Raw genomic sequence first — 13589 nt, 5'->3', positions numbered from 1 at the left:
CACGGGGACAACCACGCCTGCATCACCAGCTGTTCCCAATGCACACTGTCCTTCTCTCTGTCTATGAGAAGCCCCAGGACTTTCTGGCACTGGCAGCACCATTGGACCCTCTGGTCCCTGTTTGTCTCTCTTCCTCCCTGGACAATGCCCTTATTCAGCTCTCTCTCGCCTCCCAATGATCACCTGCAATACCAGGATCTGCTATGGCCCTCAACCTGCCTATAAATGATGTACAGGACTCCAGGAACCATTTCCTTCACATATTGCAAACCCCTTCTCCTCTCCCCTCCCCCGGCCTTCCCCTACTGCTCTGCCTATTCACGAGACCATTTTACAACTGGCCCAAACGGTCTGGCACACCCCAGCTTCTTGTGTCCCTACTCCCAGGCTGGTGGAGCATCTCTGCTTCGTGCACTCCAAAGGCACAAACTTTCTGTATACTCACCCACCATGAAATTCTCTTGTAGTCCATGCAGCGACTGAGCGTGCCTGGCAACAGCTCTTTAAATCCAGCACCCCTTTTCCCCTTGTGCCAGTCACAGTGCCAAGAAGCTGGACTTCTTGGCTTGAAGGTCAACTTCTCTGTGGGTCTACTTTCAAGCCTTCCTCCATCCAGAGAAGCAGCAGGACTTCAACACCTTCTGGATGAAGGCAAGTTGGTCACAACGTTCCTCCACGGAGCGGTTGATGCTGCTGATATTGCATCCCACTCTCTGGCCTCAGGGGTTGTCCTCTGCTGTGATTGCTAGCTATAATCTAGCAGGTTTCTGAAGGAGGTCTAGACTACACTTGAGGACCTCCCCTTTGACAATAACAAAATGTTTAGCAACAAAACCAATGAGTCCCTGCACTCCCTTAAGGACTTTTGTGCCACCCTCCTGTCGCTGGGCATATACACCCTGTCCCCAACTTGCAGGCAACAAAGATTGTCCTTCAGCAGGGCCGTCCTTAGAGGGGTGCAGGGCCTGGGGTGGGAGTGACAAATCTGTCACTTCCAGGGTGGACTGCGGTGGGTAGGGGAGGCGGTACCTCACCAAACAGCCAGATATGGCCCCACCCACACTCTGCTTCTGCAGGGCCCTGCACCATCGGTGCTGCTGGGCTCAAGGGGGCTGGGGCCATGCTGCCCACCTTCCTGGGGCAGGGTAGCGTACAGCAGAGCCACATGCTCTCCCTCCCAGTGCTCCGGGGCTGGGGAGACTGATGCTGCCATGCATTCTCCCTCCTGGCACACTCTCCCTCAGGTGGAAGGGGCGGGGCTGGGAGGCTAATCTCCCCCAGCCAGCGGTTCACGCTCCATCCATGTGAGCTGGCCAGTCGCACTGGCCCATGGGACCCGGAGCGGTCACCCCAATTTGTCATACCCTGTGGATGGCTCTGTCCTTCAGACCCTGCCCTCATGCCACCTACCAGCCCTATCCTCAATGTCCACTGGAAGTGTTTTTAGCATCACATGCTCACTAAAGCCCCACTATTCCACTGCCACTGCTCCTGCCACTTCTGCCTTCCTGCAATGTTCCTCCAAGTACCCCTTCCTGGAGACTTGCAAACCTCCTTCCACCCCTGCAGTCACCCCCTGCCAATTGTTTTTGGGGTTCATCTTGCCCTTTTTGGTTACAACTGGATGCGATTACCACCGATGGCTGAGTGGTGGACACTGGTCACCACGGGTACCTCATAGAATTCTTCTTCCTGCCCATCACTCACTCCGAGGGCCTCTTGGGGATCCCTCCCAATACCATCTTCTCTCAGAGGAAGCAGATGCCCTCTTTTGGAAGAGCGCCGTAGAATCAAGGGTATCATCAGGAGGAGGGAGAAAACTTGTTCACCTTAGCCTCTAATGATAGAACAAGAAGCAATGGGCTTAAACTGCAGCAAGGGAGATTTAGGCTGGACATTAGGAAAAAGTTCCTAACTGTCAGGGTAGTTTAAACACTGGAATAAATTGCCTAGGGAGGTTGTGGAATCTCCATCTCTGGAGATATTTAAGAGTAGGTTAGATAAATGTCTATCAGGGATGGTCTAGACAGTATTTGGTCCTGCCATGAGGGCAGGGGACTGGACTCAAGGACCTCTCGAGGTCCCTTCCAGTCCTAGAGTCTATGAATCTATGAATCTGTTCAACAGCACTACAATGGCCATGGTTTCTACTGCCCTTACTGCCTCGTATTGAAGAAGGGAGCCTCCATCCCATTTTGGATCTCTGGTTGTTGAACAAATTTATCCGCAGATTCCGTTTCTGGATAGTCACACTCCCCCTCATCATCCTGTCCCTTCACGGCTCTTGATATGAAGGATGCATATTTCCATATAGACATCCCCCTGCTCATCGCAAATTCCTCCACACACTGCCAATTCTAGGACCTTCTCTTTGGGATTGTGCTGTTCCCCTTGTCTTTTTACAAAGGTTTTTGCCATCATGGCGGCCTATATGTGTCCCTGGGTCACTCTATGTTTTCCTACCTGGACGACTGGCTCCTTGTGGCTCCGTCCCGGGCTTGCCTCCTTATCACTGTCCAGACCCTTCATATCCTCCTAGACACCTTGGGGATTTGCATCAATGAGGAGAAATCAGTCCTTACCCCTACCTACATGTTCATTTTCATAGGGGCTCATCTGTATTCTGTTGCAACCCACACCTTTTTTCCCCTTGGATTGCTTCACCGCCCTCACTGCTCTCATGCACGCACACGAATCCTTCAGTGCCCCCTCTCTCTTGGATCAAATGGCTGCCTGCACCTCTGTCACACTGCATGCCTGCTTCCATATGCGTTGCTTCCAGCTGTGGCTCCACTGCATCTATGATCCTCAGTCAGACAGCCTAGGCAAACTGGTCTTGCTTTTTTTCCTCTGTCCTCACCTCGCTCATGTGGTGGTGCAACCTGTCCACAGTCTTAGCCAGCATCCCTTTCACGCCCCCCACACCCTATACCACTCTCACCACAGATGCCTGCTCGTTGGCTGGGGTGCTCTTGTGGACGGCCACGTGGCTCAGGGCCTCTGGTCCCCCAGGGAGGCACAGATGCACATCAACATCCGGGAGCTCAGTGCCATGTGCCTCACCTGCTGAGTCTTCCTGCCCTTCCTCTGCTCACAGCATGTTCAGCTCTTAAGAACATAAGAATAGCCATACTGGGTCAGACCAAAGATCCATTTAGCCCAGTATCCTGTCCTCCAACAGTGGCCAATGCCATGTGCCCCAGAGGGAATGAACAGAACAAGTAATCATCAAGTGGTCCATCCCCTGTCACCCATTTCCAGCTTTTGGCAAACAGAGGTTAGGGACACCATCCGTGCCCATCCTGGCTAATAGCCATTGATGGACCTATCCTCCATGAATTTATCTAGTTCTTTTTTTAACCCTGTTATAGTCTTGGCCTTCACAACATCCTCTGGCAAGGAGTTCCACAGGTTGACTGTTCACTGTGTGAAAAAAATACTTCCTTTTGTTTGTTTTAAACCTGCTGCCTGTTATCCAGATCCAAATACATCATGGTCCTGTATGCCAGCATACTTTCCTGTATAACATAAAAACAAAGCACTGCTTGAGCAGTAATTTGTTTTGTTTTTTTACTTTAAAAAAATACAACCCCTAACTTGTTCAGGAGTCTGTGATCAGTTTTTTATTTCTGTAAGAAATACTTAACAAATGGTTTTGAATTCAGCTTCTTACTGCCAGCCTTTGAAGTATTTCATTGTTACTTTTATTTTATTTTATTTATTACTGCAGCAGAATTGAAAGTACTTCTTTCCTCTAATTCCTAAAAGTGTCAAGAACGCTCTGCTAATGCAGTTTTTTTGACAGACTTTTAGCAGAAGGATTTGTAATACTGCCATCAGGTTGTGAAAAATAGAACTACTTAAATTCTTTATATAGTTTTCAGAACTTTTTATCTTTTTAAAGACTAAAATTTCACTGTCACGCAGCTGTTTTGGTAATAAAGCCTTCATTAAAGAATTGGAATTTTCTTGAAGGGACACTCACGTTGGTAGGCCAGGATTTGACATTCTGAGTACTGACTTCATCTGGAAGGTATTACCATAAAATGGTTAAAGAATAAGGAAACTAATCTTCCATACAGTGGACATTTGAAGGGGATGTAAGTGAAAAATGCATTACTTTGAGTCACAAGCTCATATGTTTATAGAGTATGCAGGCACTGATGTAAATGCTGTATTTTTCTTTTTCCTAAAACTGTGAAAATATTAGTTTTCTAAAACCAAAGATTGCTTAAGAGAGACAGCCTGAAACTCAGTCAGGTATAAGAGTACTAAAATATGCCAGTATTGCAGCTCCAAAGTCAGGATAAAGCTAACGCTAGTGTTGTTTCACTGGAGGAATTGCAAAATTTCTGTCCTATTTTTCAGGGAAGATGAAAGTACAGACAAATGCAGTGATTGTGGGCTTTTTAAAATAAACTTGGGCAAATTAGTCAAAATTTAGGTACCCTAATGTATCAATAAATAGCGCTCAATCCAAGGCCCATTGAAATCAATGGAAGAATTCCCACTGATGGACCTTCAATCCAAGGTCATATTCTGCTTCACTGTTTTACTTATATAGTTAGTTTTTTTTTTAATTGCTGAAAAGATCTTTACAAATTTCAATAGGGAGGCAAAAATTATTAATATTTTTTAAGGAATTAAAAAAATATTCATGCCTATAGAACAATCGAAAGGGTGCTTTATCAAAAAAATTAAAGTTGACAGTGTTCTTAAGCTAAAGCTTTCCAGAAGCACCACTCTCTGAGTATTGGTCAATTTTTAATCTTGCCCGGGTTCGTAGTGTCCTTCTTGTTTGCTTGTTCTTTTTAAAACTACAATCAGAATTATCAAATGGTAATTTTTTTGCATTGTGGAGAAATACTTCTTTATTAAGTGTTATATCAATAAGAAATATTTGTCTTATTACAGTATTACATTTTGATATGTACTAAAACTTCATGAGACTAATATTTTCAAACTAGATTGAAGCACTTTGTCATATTATCCTATATTGTAGCTATATAAGAGTTAAATAATATTATTACCTAAGTCATGGTCAGTATTGGATTTGCCTTAAAAAAAAACAACAGCATTTTTAAGATTGCTCATTTTTAAATCAGTGTAACTTTCTAGCCCTAAGCACTCCTAGTTTTTGTATTCCTTTCAGTTGTTGTATGCAGTGTAGTTGTAGCTGTGTTGGTCCCAGGATATTAATAACTTTTATTGGGCCAGCGTCTGGTGAGAGAGACAAGCTTTTGAGCCACACAAACCTGAAAAAGAGCTCTGCGTGGCTCAAAAATTTCTCTCTCCAGCAGAAGTTGGTCCAATAAAAGATATTACCTCACTGTGTAAGCTTCTGTTTTAAAAAAAAAGGCTTTTTTCTTAGGATTTTGGTAACTGGAGTTGTTTAAAATTTTAGTTTGCAGAAGAGGTAGCATGATATAAAACATTATATTTGTTGCTTGCTCTTGCAATAGTTGGAATGTTTTAAGATCTGCTTGCTCTGTGTTTGATTTTTTAGGTCTGGCTCAGTGTGCTGAACTCTGCTGGCAGCTAAGAGGGGAAGCTGGGAAGAGACAAGTTCCTGGTGCAAAGGTTGCTCTGCAACATAACATAGGCCTTGGTGGTGCTGTAGTTGTAACATTATTCAGAATGGGTTTTCCTGAAGCAGTAAGGTGAGCTTTTATCTATTTGTGTTTATATAAATCTGTATATAAACGTCATCAGAGAAGAGGCAGCATTATTCTTTACTTTGGAAGACAGAGATTTTCTGTTTGAGTGCAGCATAAAGTAGGATATAATGTTTAAATACTGTGGTAGATCCAGTTTGGTAGTGCTGAAATGAAAATGTGCATATAATTGGCTTATTCTGCACATACAATACAGCAGGGGTTGGCAACCTTTCAGAAGTGGTGTGCCGAGTCTTCATTTATTCACTCTAAATTAAGGTTTCACATGCCAGTAATATATTTTAACATTTTTAGAAGGTCTCTTTCTATAAGTCTGTAATATATAATGAAATTATTGTTGTATGTAAAGTAAGTGAGTTTTAAAAAAATGTTTAAGAAGCTTCTTTTAAAATTAAATTAAAATGCAGAGCCTCCTTGACCGGTAGCCAGGACCCGGGCGCTGTGAGTGCCGCTGAAATTCAGCTCGTGTGCCGCCTTCGGCACGCGTGCCATAGATTGCCTACCCCTGCAATACAGTTTTCTCAATACCCTATTAAATAGACTGCTTGGATTATATTTGTTCCCGCACGGCAGGGGAAAATGCAGTTCCTGAATGCACAACTCTTTCTCAATGCTTATGTGCAGCTATTTTTCCTGCAGTCTGTTTCAGCTTTTATAGTGGTTTTGGTGTTGGTCATGATGGCTGCTTTTTTCCCCCTCCTTAATTGTGTTCTAATAAGTATCTGTTTCTATGTCCAAAATTCTAAATACATTTAAGGAAAAGGGATATGAAAAACTGGCACTGATACTTTGATATGATTCTTGTGAAACTCCAGACGTTTTAAGACTTCAGTTAAATTACCATAAAGCAGCATGAAAGCTACAACCTTCATACCTTTAGTACTTCAAAATGCTCCAGTCTGAATGCACAGGTCACTGACCGTTCCTAGGTACTGTAGCCAGTAGTCAGAGGATTCCTTTATTTGTTTAAATGTACAAATAATAGTTATTTGTATAAGAAATATGAAATAAAACAGTAGCTTCATGCCTTTTCTGTTCAAGAGCAGTTATTTTTTGTAATAGAAAAATCTTATTTTCACAGAGAACATGTGAGTGGGATTTTGTTTTTTAAACTAGCAAGTACCTGATATTTTTCTTTGGGGTTCTTATTTAATGGAGTTTTGCCATTGTCTTCAGTGGGGTCAGGATTTCCAATCCTACTAGCAACAGAGATGCCTGTTTCAAAATCTGTACAGTGTAAGGTTTGTTACTACTTATTGGAAGTTTGTTTACTATTGGGAAGGGTTTAATAATCCCCATCACAGATTTTGATAGTGATGTGAATATTTGATGGCTTTGGTGATGACGGATGTGGAATATTTGCATAGGAATTGGGGTTGGTGTTTCTGCTTGTACAAATATTTTTGCAATAGTGTTTGTTTAAAAAGAGTATTGTAGGCATAATCTCTTCTCTCCCCCCCCTCCCAGTTTAGGAACAAGTGTATGTATACGTGTTCTTACAGCAGACAGATAATTCGGATTATAGGCATATGAGGGAGTTTCCATACAAAGAGAGATTATAGGATATAGAGTTTCTTAATTCAGACAGGCAAGAGTAAGAGAAGATACACTACAGGTATATAAATTAATAAAAGGTATATGGTAGTCCATTTGAGTTTTCATATTTTTCTAGTCCCGTAGTAAAAGGATAAAGGGGGGGTGGTAAACATTAAGACAACAAAGAAAATTAATTTTTAAAAAAATAAACAGGTAATTAATTTGAGGAACTCTGTCATGGGATTATCTAGGCCTAGAATTTGGTAAGATTAAAAATGGTAAATCTATATGAATAAAAATATCTTCTATAGTAGCTGTAAGGGTCATCAAGTTTTCACTGGTGAATTATCAGGTGTGGTCATAGAGAAATTCCCTTACTGTATAATACGTGTATTTAAGTGGCATTGTAGAAGTTTTATATTATAGGTGACAATATTATGGAGAAAACATACTAAAAACAATAGAAGAACCTAAATGCATGCTCAAAAACTTATCAGAGGTCACCCCAACTCCAGCCTCAGGCTGTGGCAGGTATTAGTTCTTCAGAATCCACAATGGAGCTTTCCCCAGGGTTACAAGTTCATAGCTGTCTCAGATTCAGAACCAGAACCATTGTGAATAGTTCAGTCTTTCCTTTATATAGCTTGTACCTTTAATTCTGAGACTCTGGGAATAGGTAATCAGCAGATAATGGTCTTCTGCTCAGGGTGTAGCTTCAAAAGACTGGATTTTTGCATAATCAGAGATGGGGAATTTGCATTCAGGTCCCTATAGAGCAGGGGTCAGCAACCTATGGCACGTGTGCCAATTTTTAATGGCACGCTGGAGCCTGCCGGGATAAGGGGTGGGGGCAGTCACAGGACAGGTAGCAGGGTGGGTTGGATGGGGGGGGTGGGATCCCAGGGGTGGTGGTTAGGGGCAGGGGGGTCTCTGGAGGGGTCAGTCAGGGAGCAGTGAGGGTTGGATGGGGCATGGGAGTCCTGGGATTTGTCAGGGGGCAGGGGATGGATAGGGGTCAAGGGACCGGGAACAAGGAAGGTCCTGGGGGGGGGTCTCTGGAGGGGGTAGTCAGGGGACAAGGAGCTGGGTGGGTTGTATGAGTTGGGAGTTCTGGAGGTCCTGTCAGGAGGCAGAGGTGTGGAGAGGGGTTGGGGCAGGTGGAGGGGGGGTGGGCGGTTGGATGGGTTGGGAGTTCTGGGGGTCCTGTCAGAGGGCGGGGAATGGTTGGATAGGCATGGGAGTCCTGGGGGTCTGGCTGGGGACGGAGGTGTGGATAAGGGTCGGGGCAGTCAGGGGACAGGTAGGGGGGTAGGGTCCAGTCCCGGGACAAGGAACAGGGAGGCTTAGATAGGGGATGGGGTCCTGGGAGGCAGTTGGGGGCAGGGGTCCCAGGAGGTGGTAGTCAGGGGACAAGGAGCAGGGGGGTTGGGAGTTCTTAGGGGGGCAGTCACCCAGCCCTCTCCCCTGAGTCCTGACACTCCCCCGCGCGTGCACACACCATGCCCTCTGCCCTGAGTCCCGCACACCCCCCAGGCCCTTGCCCTGAGCCCTGTACCTCCCTCATACACACCCAGCCCTCTGCTTAACTCCTTCATCCCCCCCTCCAACCCTGGCCCTGACTCTGGCACCCCCACCCATACCCAGCCCCACCTCTGCCCTGATACCTACACCTCCCCACATACCCAGCCCTGACTCCAGCACTTTGCCTCCAGCCTTCTGGGTCCCGGCCGCCGGCCCCGCACAGCCCACTGCTGGTCTGGGGTTCTGGCTGATGGACCCTTGCCAGCCAGGGTCCTGGCCGCAGGCTTTGCTCAGCCCGCTGCCAGTCTAGGTGAACAGCACCCTAGACCAGCAACTGACTGGTCAACATTTTAATTTCATTTTAAATGAAGCTTCTTAAACATTTTGAAAACCTTGTTTATTTTACAATACAACACTAGTTTAGTTATATAGACTTAGAGAGAGAGAGAGAGACCTTCTAAAAAACATTAAAATGTATTACCGGCATGCAAAACCTTAAATTAGAGGGAGTAAATGAAGACTTGGCACACCACTTCTGAAAGGTTGCCGACCCCTGCTCTAGAGATTTTCTAGGCAAACTGCTTGACTGTTTGTCCCAAAGGTCCATTTTTGTCTGGCCCACTTTCAGTATAGTCCTTTGAAGTTCATAACGCTTTCCAGGTTTCACATCATCTCTCCCCTCTAAAGAGGTTACATACAATCCTGGCTGACAATAATACATAACCCTTTGTATTTAATATAATGGACTCCAAAGATACTTAATTCAGTTAGTTTTTTTCATGTATATTGCAGGAAATGGCCTTATCTGCCACAATTATTTACTTTCCTGAGCGCAGCCCCCCCCCCCCTTTTTTTTTTGTCTTTCTAAATTGTAAGCTCTTTGGACAGTCTTTGCATTGTCTCTACATTGCTAGCGTGTCCTGAGTTACTGACAATAGTGCTCTCCTTTGTGTGTGAGGAAAGGTTTTGCATACTCAGCTGATTGTGTTTCTCCTAAATAACTTCAATTAGAAATTATTACTACAACCCATTTATTTGACTTTTCTTTGACATAATTATGATCTTACAAAAATTTGGTTTGGAGAACTGCTTGTGAGATTTTTTTTTCTTTTTTCCTGAAGATAACTTTCAAAGTACAGAAATTAAAATCTAGACAGCTATCAATTGCTGTCTTCTTATTAAAGTTGTTTTTCCAAAAGGCTTTACCTGTAAAAGACCTCTACTAGAAGAGTTACGCTAAACATATGTAAGATGTTGGCATTAAAAAAAGTTAAGCTCTTCTGTTCACATCATTTAGTTATGCAATTGTAGTGTGATATGTTAACATTGGGTAACAAAGGGGAAGCTATTGCATTTCATGGTCATAAAGATCTTTATAAATTTTATTTCATACTGGTGCAATCTTGGTTTAAGTCATCAGAACTAGATGTACTGTATTCAGTGCCTCCCATAATTAAAAGTTACTCTGGGTATACATCCAGGTACATAGGAGCAGAACTTGGTGCCTTTATATGTAGCTCTAGATGAGATGGATTTGTACGTAATAGAGGGTTATTTGTTAGGTTCTTCACATGATTCTAAGGTCTTGTGTTTACTGCGGAGTTAACTTGCATTATAGCTTGAATCTCATTCTCCCCCCTGCCCCACCATTAACTTAAGTGTGATGGTGCTTTTAACTCTAGTTGGCTGGCCTGTCTGGGTATAGGTTACAGCTTGAGTTTGCATAACTCATGAGCTGCTAACTAATCACTCTGTGCAGTTTGAGTGTTACTTTGTAGTGTGACTACTCTTATTTGAGCCAGGCTAACTTGAATGTAGATAACTGGAGTTTACTTTGCAGTGACAGACGGCCTAAGTTATTTAAATGAGTGGTTTCCTTTCATTTCAGCAGCCAGCGCATCCAGGCTATTCCCACCAGGGCAACTGTTGATGGATTTAAGGCCCATCTTGTCTTCAAAGAGATTGAAAAGAAACTTGAAGAGGTAAATCCCTTTATTTCTTTTTTTAAAGTCTTTATAATGGGAGACTTAATTTTTTATTTATTATGCTTTGGCTTCAGAGATAAGGTTGATCATCTAGCTTTAATTCACACCTTGTGTGCCTCACTGCATGCAAAGACTCGAAAAATGTACTTGTCCAGAGTGAGATCTGTTCAATGTAAGGTGCATCAACTTTTGCAGAATCCATGCATGTTTTCAAAATGAAAGATGTGACCCCTTCTTAAGTCTACTAAGAGGATCACTATGTGTATTGAGGGAGAAAATTGGTTGTTGCTGTTAACAATTAGGTGTCTGTCTGAGTGATTTGTCACACCACACTTTGGAGTGGGAAGCACTGTGTAGGTGGTAACTGTGACAGATATTGCAATCCTATGCAGTATTTTTGGGGGCCATCGTACTAAATTTATGGATGAATTATGGATGATTGTGTTCTGCTCTCTGGGGGTGGGTTATCACAGTTCTTCCTGGAACTAAAAACGGTGGGAGGTAATAACGTGGGATATGTAAACAACTCCAAAGCACCACCTTCTGGGGTGTTTGCATATACTCATTCAAACTAGGTTTTCCAGAGACTCTTTTGGTATAAAAAGCTGAACTGATACAGGTCCTTCTTACTGATCCAGTAAATGGACAGGATCTTCTGTCCAAGGGGGCACCAACCCTTGTGGAAAGGTTGGAAAGACTTTGTCTTATTAGGGCCCCATCAGACTGATGGGTGACTTCTGGTAAGGTTGTAGCATTCCTGTAGGAACTCTTTTTTGATCCTATTTTCTGCTGAGAGAGATCTGCGTGGTCACTGAAAACCATGACAGGGTTTTACCAGAGAGAAAGCGCAGCCCAGGTGCTGACCTTTAGACAGATGGCTTTCTGGGGATATTACAGTGTGACATGGGGCTAGGCAGCCTTAAAACCCCCATGCGGAAGGGAATGGGACAAGGGTTTGCGCTCAGAGACAGGTGATGGCTAGAGATCCGAGACCTCACTGGCCAGTATTCCTGGAGTGGACCACAGAGAGGGAATGCAGATGCACTTACCCCAAACTGACAATAACCACACCGATAAAGGGCTCTGTGTGCAGGGTGGGAAGCCTCCCAATACTAATTGGGTGGAGTGAGTGTGGGGAACTTCTGCCACTTCTACAGAGGATTTGGGGGCTGAGAGAGGCTGCTACTATGCCTGCAAAATTTCAACCCATCCACCCTCCACCTCTGACAGGTTGCTGGGAGAGGAGCTACTCATTATAGGCTCGATCCTGCAAGGTGATGAGCACGTTGGCCCAGTCTGTTAAAGCACTTGAGCATGTGCTTAACTTTAAGCGTATAAGTTGTCCAGTTCTCTTCATTAGTAATATAAAATTTGAAACTGATGTGATTTGTGAATTCGCTAGGCTATGCTTCCGGTACACAGAAGGTGAAGTTAGTTACAAAAACACTTTAATTTCTCTGATTATCAAACTGATCTTTGTTCTTAAAACAAAGTCAGGAGGGATAGCTCAGTGGTTTGAGCATTGGCCTGCTAAATCCAGCGTTGTGAGTTCAATCCTTGAGGGGGCAATTTAGGGATCTGAGGCAAAAATTGGTCCTGCTAGTAAAGGCAGAGGGCTGGACTTGATGACATTTCAAGGTCCCTTCCAGTTCTAGGAGATTGGTATATCTCCAATTATTTATTTTTATTTTTTTATTTTAACAATTTGCTCCAAGTTGCTGGCAAGTCCTAGAAGTTCACTGGGTTCTTCTAATATGGCCTCTCCATTACTGGAGGTTTGCAACTTTTGGTATCCCATTCTGTATGGTCCTCTGCTTATCTCTTTGTGGATGAATCATCTTTTTGATCCACTCAAGATACCACATCATCCATCTAAATTCATCTTTTTCTGCCTCATGTTTTTCTGTCATCAACTTTCCCTTCCAGTGCCTGTAAACATATATCACACTCTCAATCACTTAAAATGTGGCCTGAAATAAAAACTTTCTTGTCAGAAAATCTAACTTTTGCTGAGTGCCAATCATTTTCAGTACTTGTTAGTTATGTGGTTTTTATGATATTTTCTGAATTCTTCTGTAACACCATAATTTGAAGGATTGAATTTTTGTTATTAAGAATTTTTGTTATTCACAATTGTGATTTAACGCAGACCAAATACAAGTTTTTATGAGTTGGAATTTAATCTTCAGATTTATGTCCCTTCTCATCAGACGTTTATTCTTCCAGAATGTCTTTTGCTCTAGCTGTTCTGGTGCTGACTTCAGTATCCAATCTTCCATCTTCTGTTATGATGCTTCCTAAGTAGCAATAATTTCTCACTTGCTGTATAGTTGTGTTGTTCACTGGAATCTTGCATGTTTTTCTAGGATCCTTGATACGCCCATAATTTTTGTCTTGTCCATATTCAAATCTTCACTAACTTCATCAGACTGTCTTCTGAATCAGCCAACAATACTGTCATCTGCATAGCAAATGTTATTCACCCATTTTCCATTCATGTTAAACCCTTCTATTTCTTCAATTAATTTAATCAAATACTTGCCATGTTTTCCATGTTCATCTCCCAATATAATTGCCTTCTAATGCCATTCATTACTGGGAGTTTGTACTCATCAATCCTTACAGATCTTACTATATTGAGAAATTTGTAGTGGTTCCCTCAAAGGCTTTTTAGAAGTCAATGAAACACAAGTATGCTGTTTCTCCATTTCTATTGATCTTTCTAAGATGAGCTTCACGTTTGTAATGCTGTTTATGGTGCCCTATTCATGTTTGATTCCATATCGTTGTTCACTTTCTTCCTTATCAATCTTTCCTTGTATTTGGTCTTGAACAACTCACAAAAGTGTCTTAGAGGCATGTGATACTAGTC

The 13589-nt window shown here is 43.0% G+C and overlaps 1 protein-coding gene across 2 annotated transcripts in view; it reads left to right on the top strand.

The window, feature by feature from the left end:
* The window catches only part of SCP2 (sterol carrier protein 2), a 54347-nt gene that overhangs the window by 25491 nt on the left and 15267 nt on the right, over nt 1-13589 (top strand). The window contains exons 12-13 of one of the 2 annotated variants that reach the window (XM_030572466.1): nt 5507-5660; nt 10621-10714. In XM_030572466.1, the coding sequence (XP_030428326.1) occupies nt 5507-5660; nt 10621-10714 (248 nt within the window). The remainder of the gene's footprint in view (nt 1-5506; nt 5661-10620; nt 10715-13589) is intronic. The other variant, XM_030572465.1, reaches the window with a different exon arrangement.

Source organism: Gopherus evgoodei, chromosome 8 (assembly GCF_007399415.2).
Source record: "Gopherus evgoodei ecotype Sinaloan lineage chromosome 8, rGopEvg1_v1.p, whole genome shotgun sequence".
Lineage (NCBI taxonomy): Eukaryota > Metazoa > Chordata > Testudines > Testudinidae > Gopherus > Gopherus evgoodei.
The sequence above is the reverse complement of the archived record's forward strand: the minus strand, read 5'-3'. Positions and strand labels throughout refer to the sequence as shown.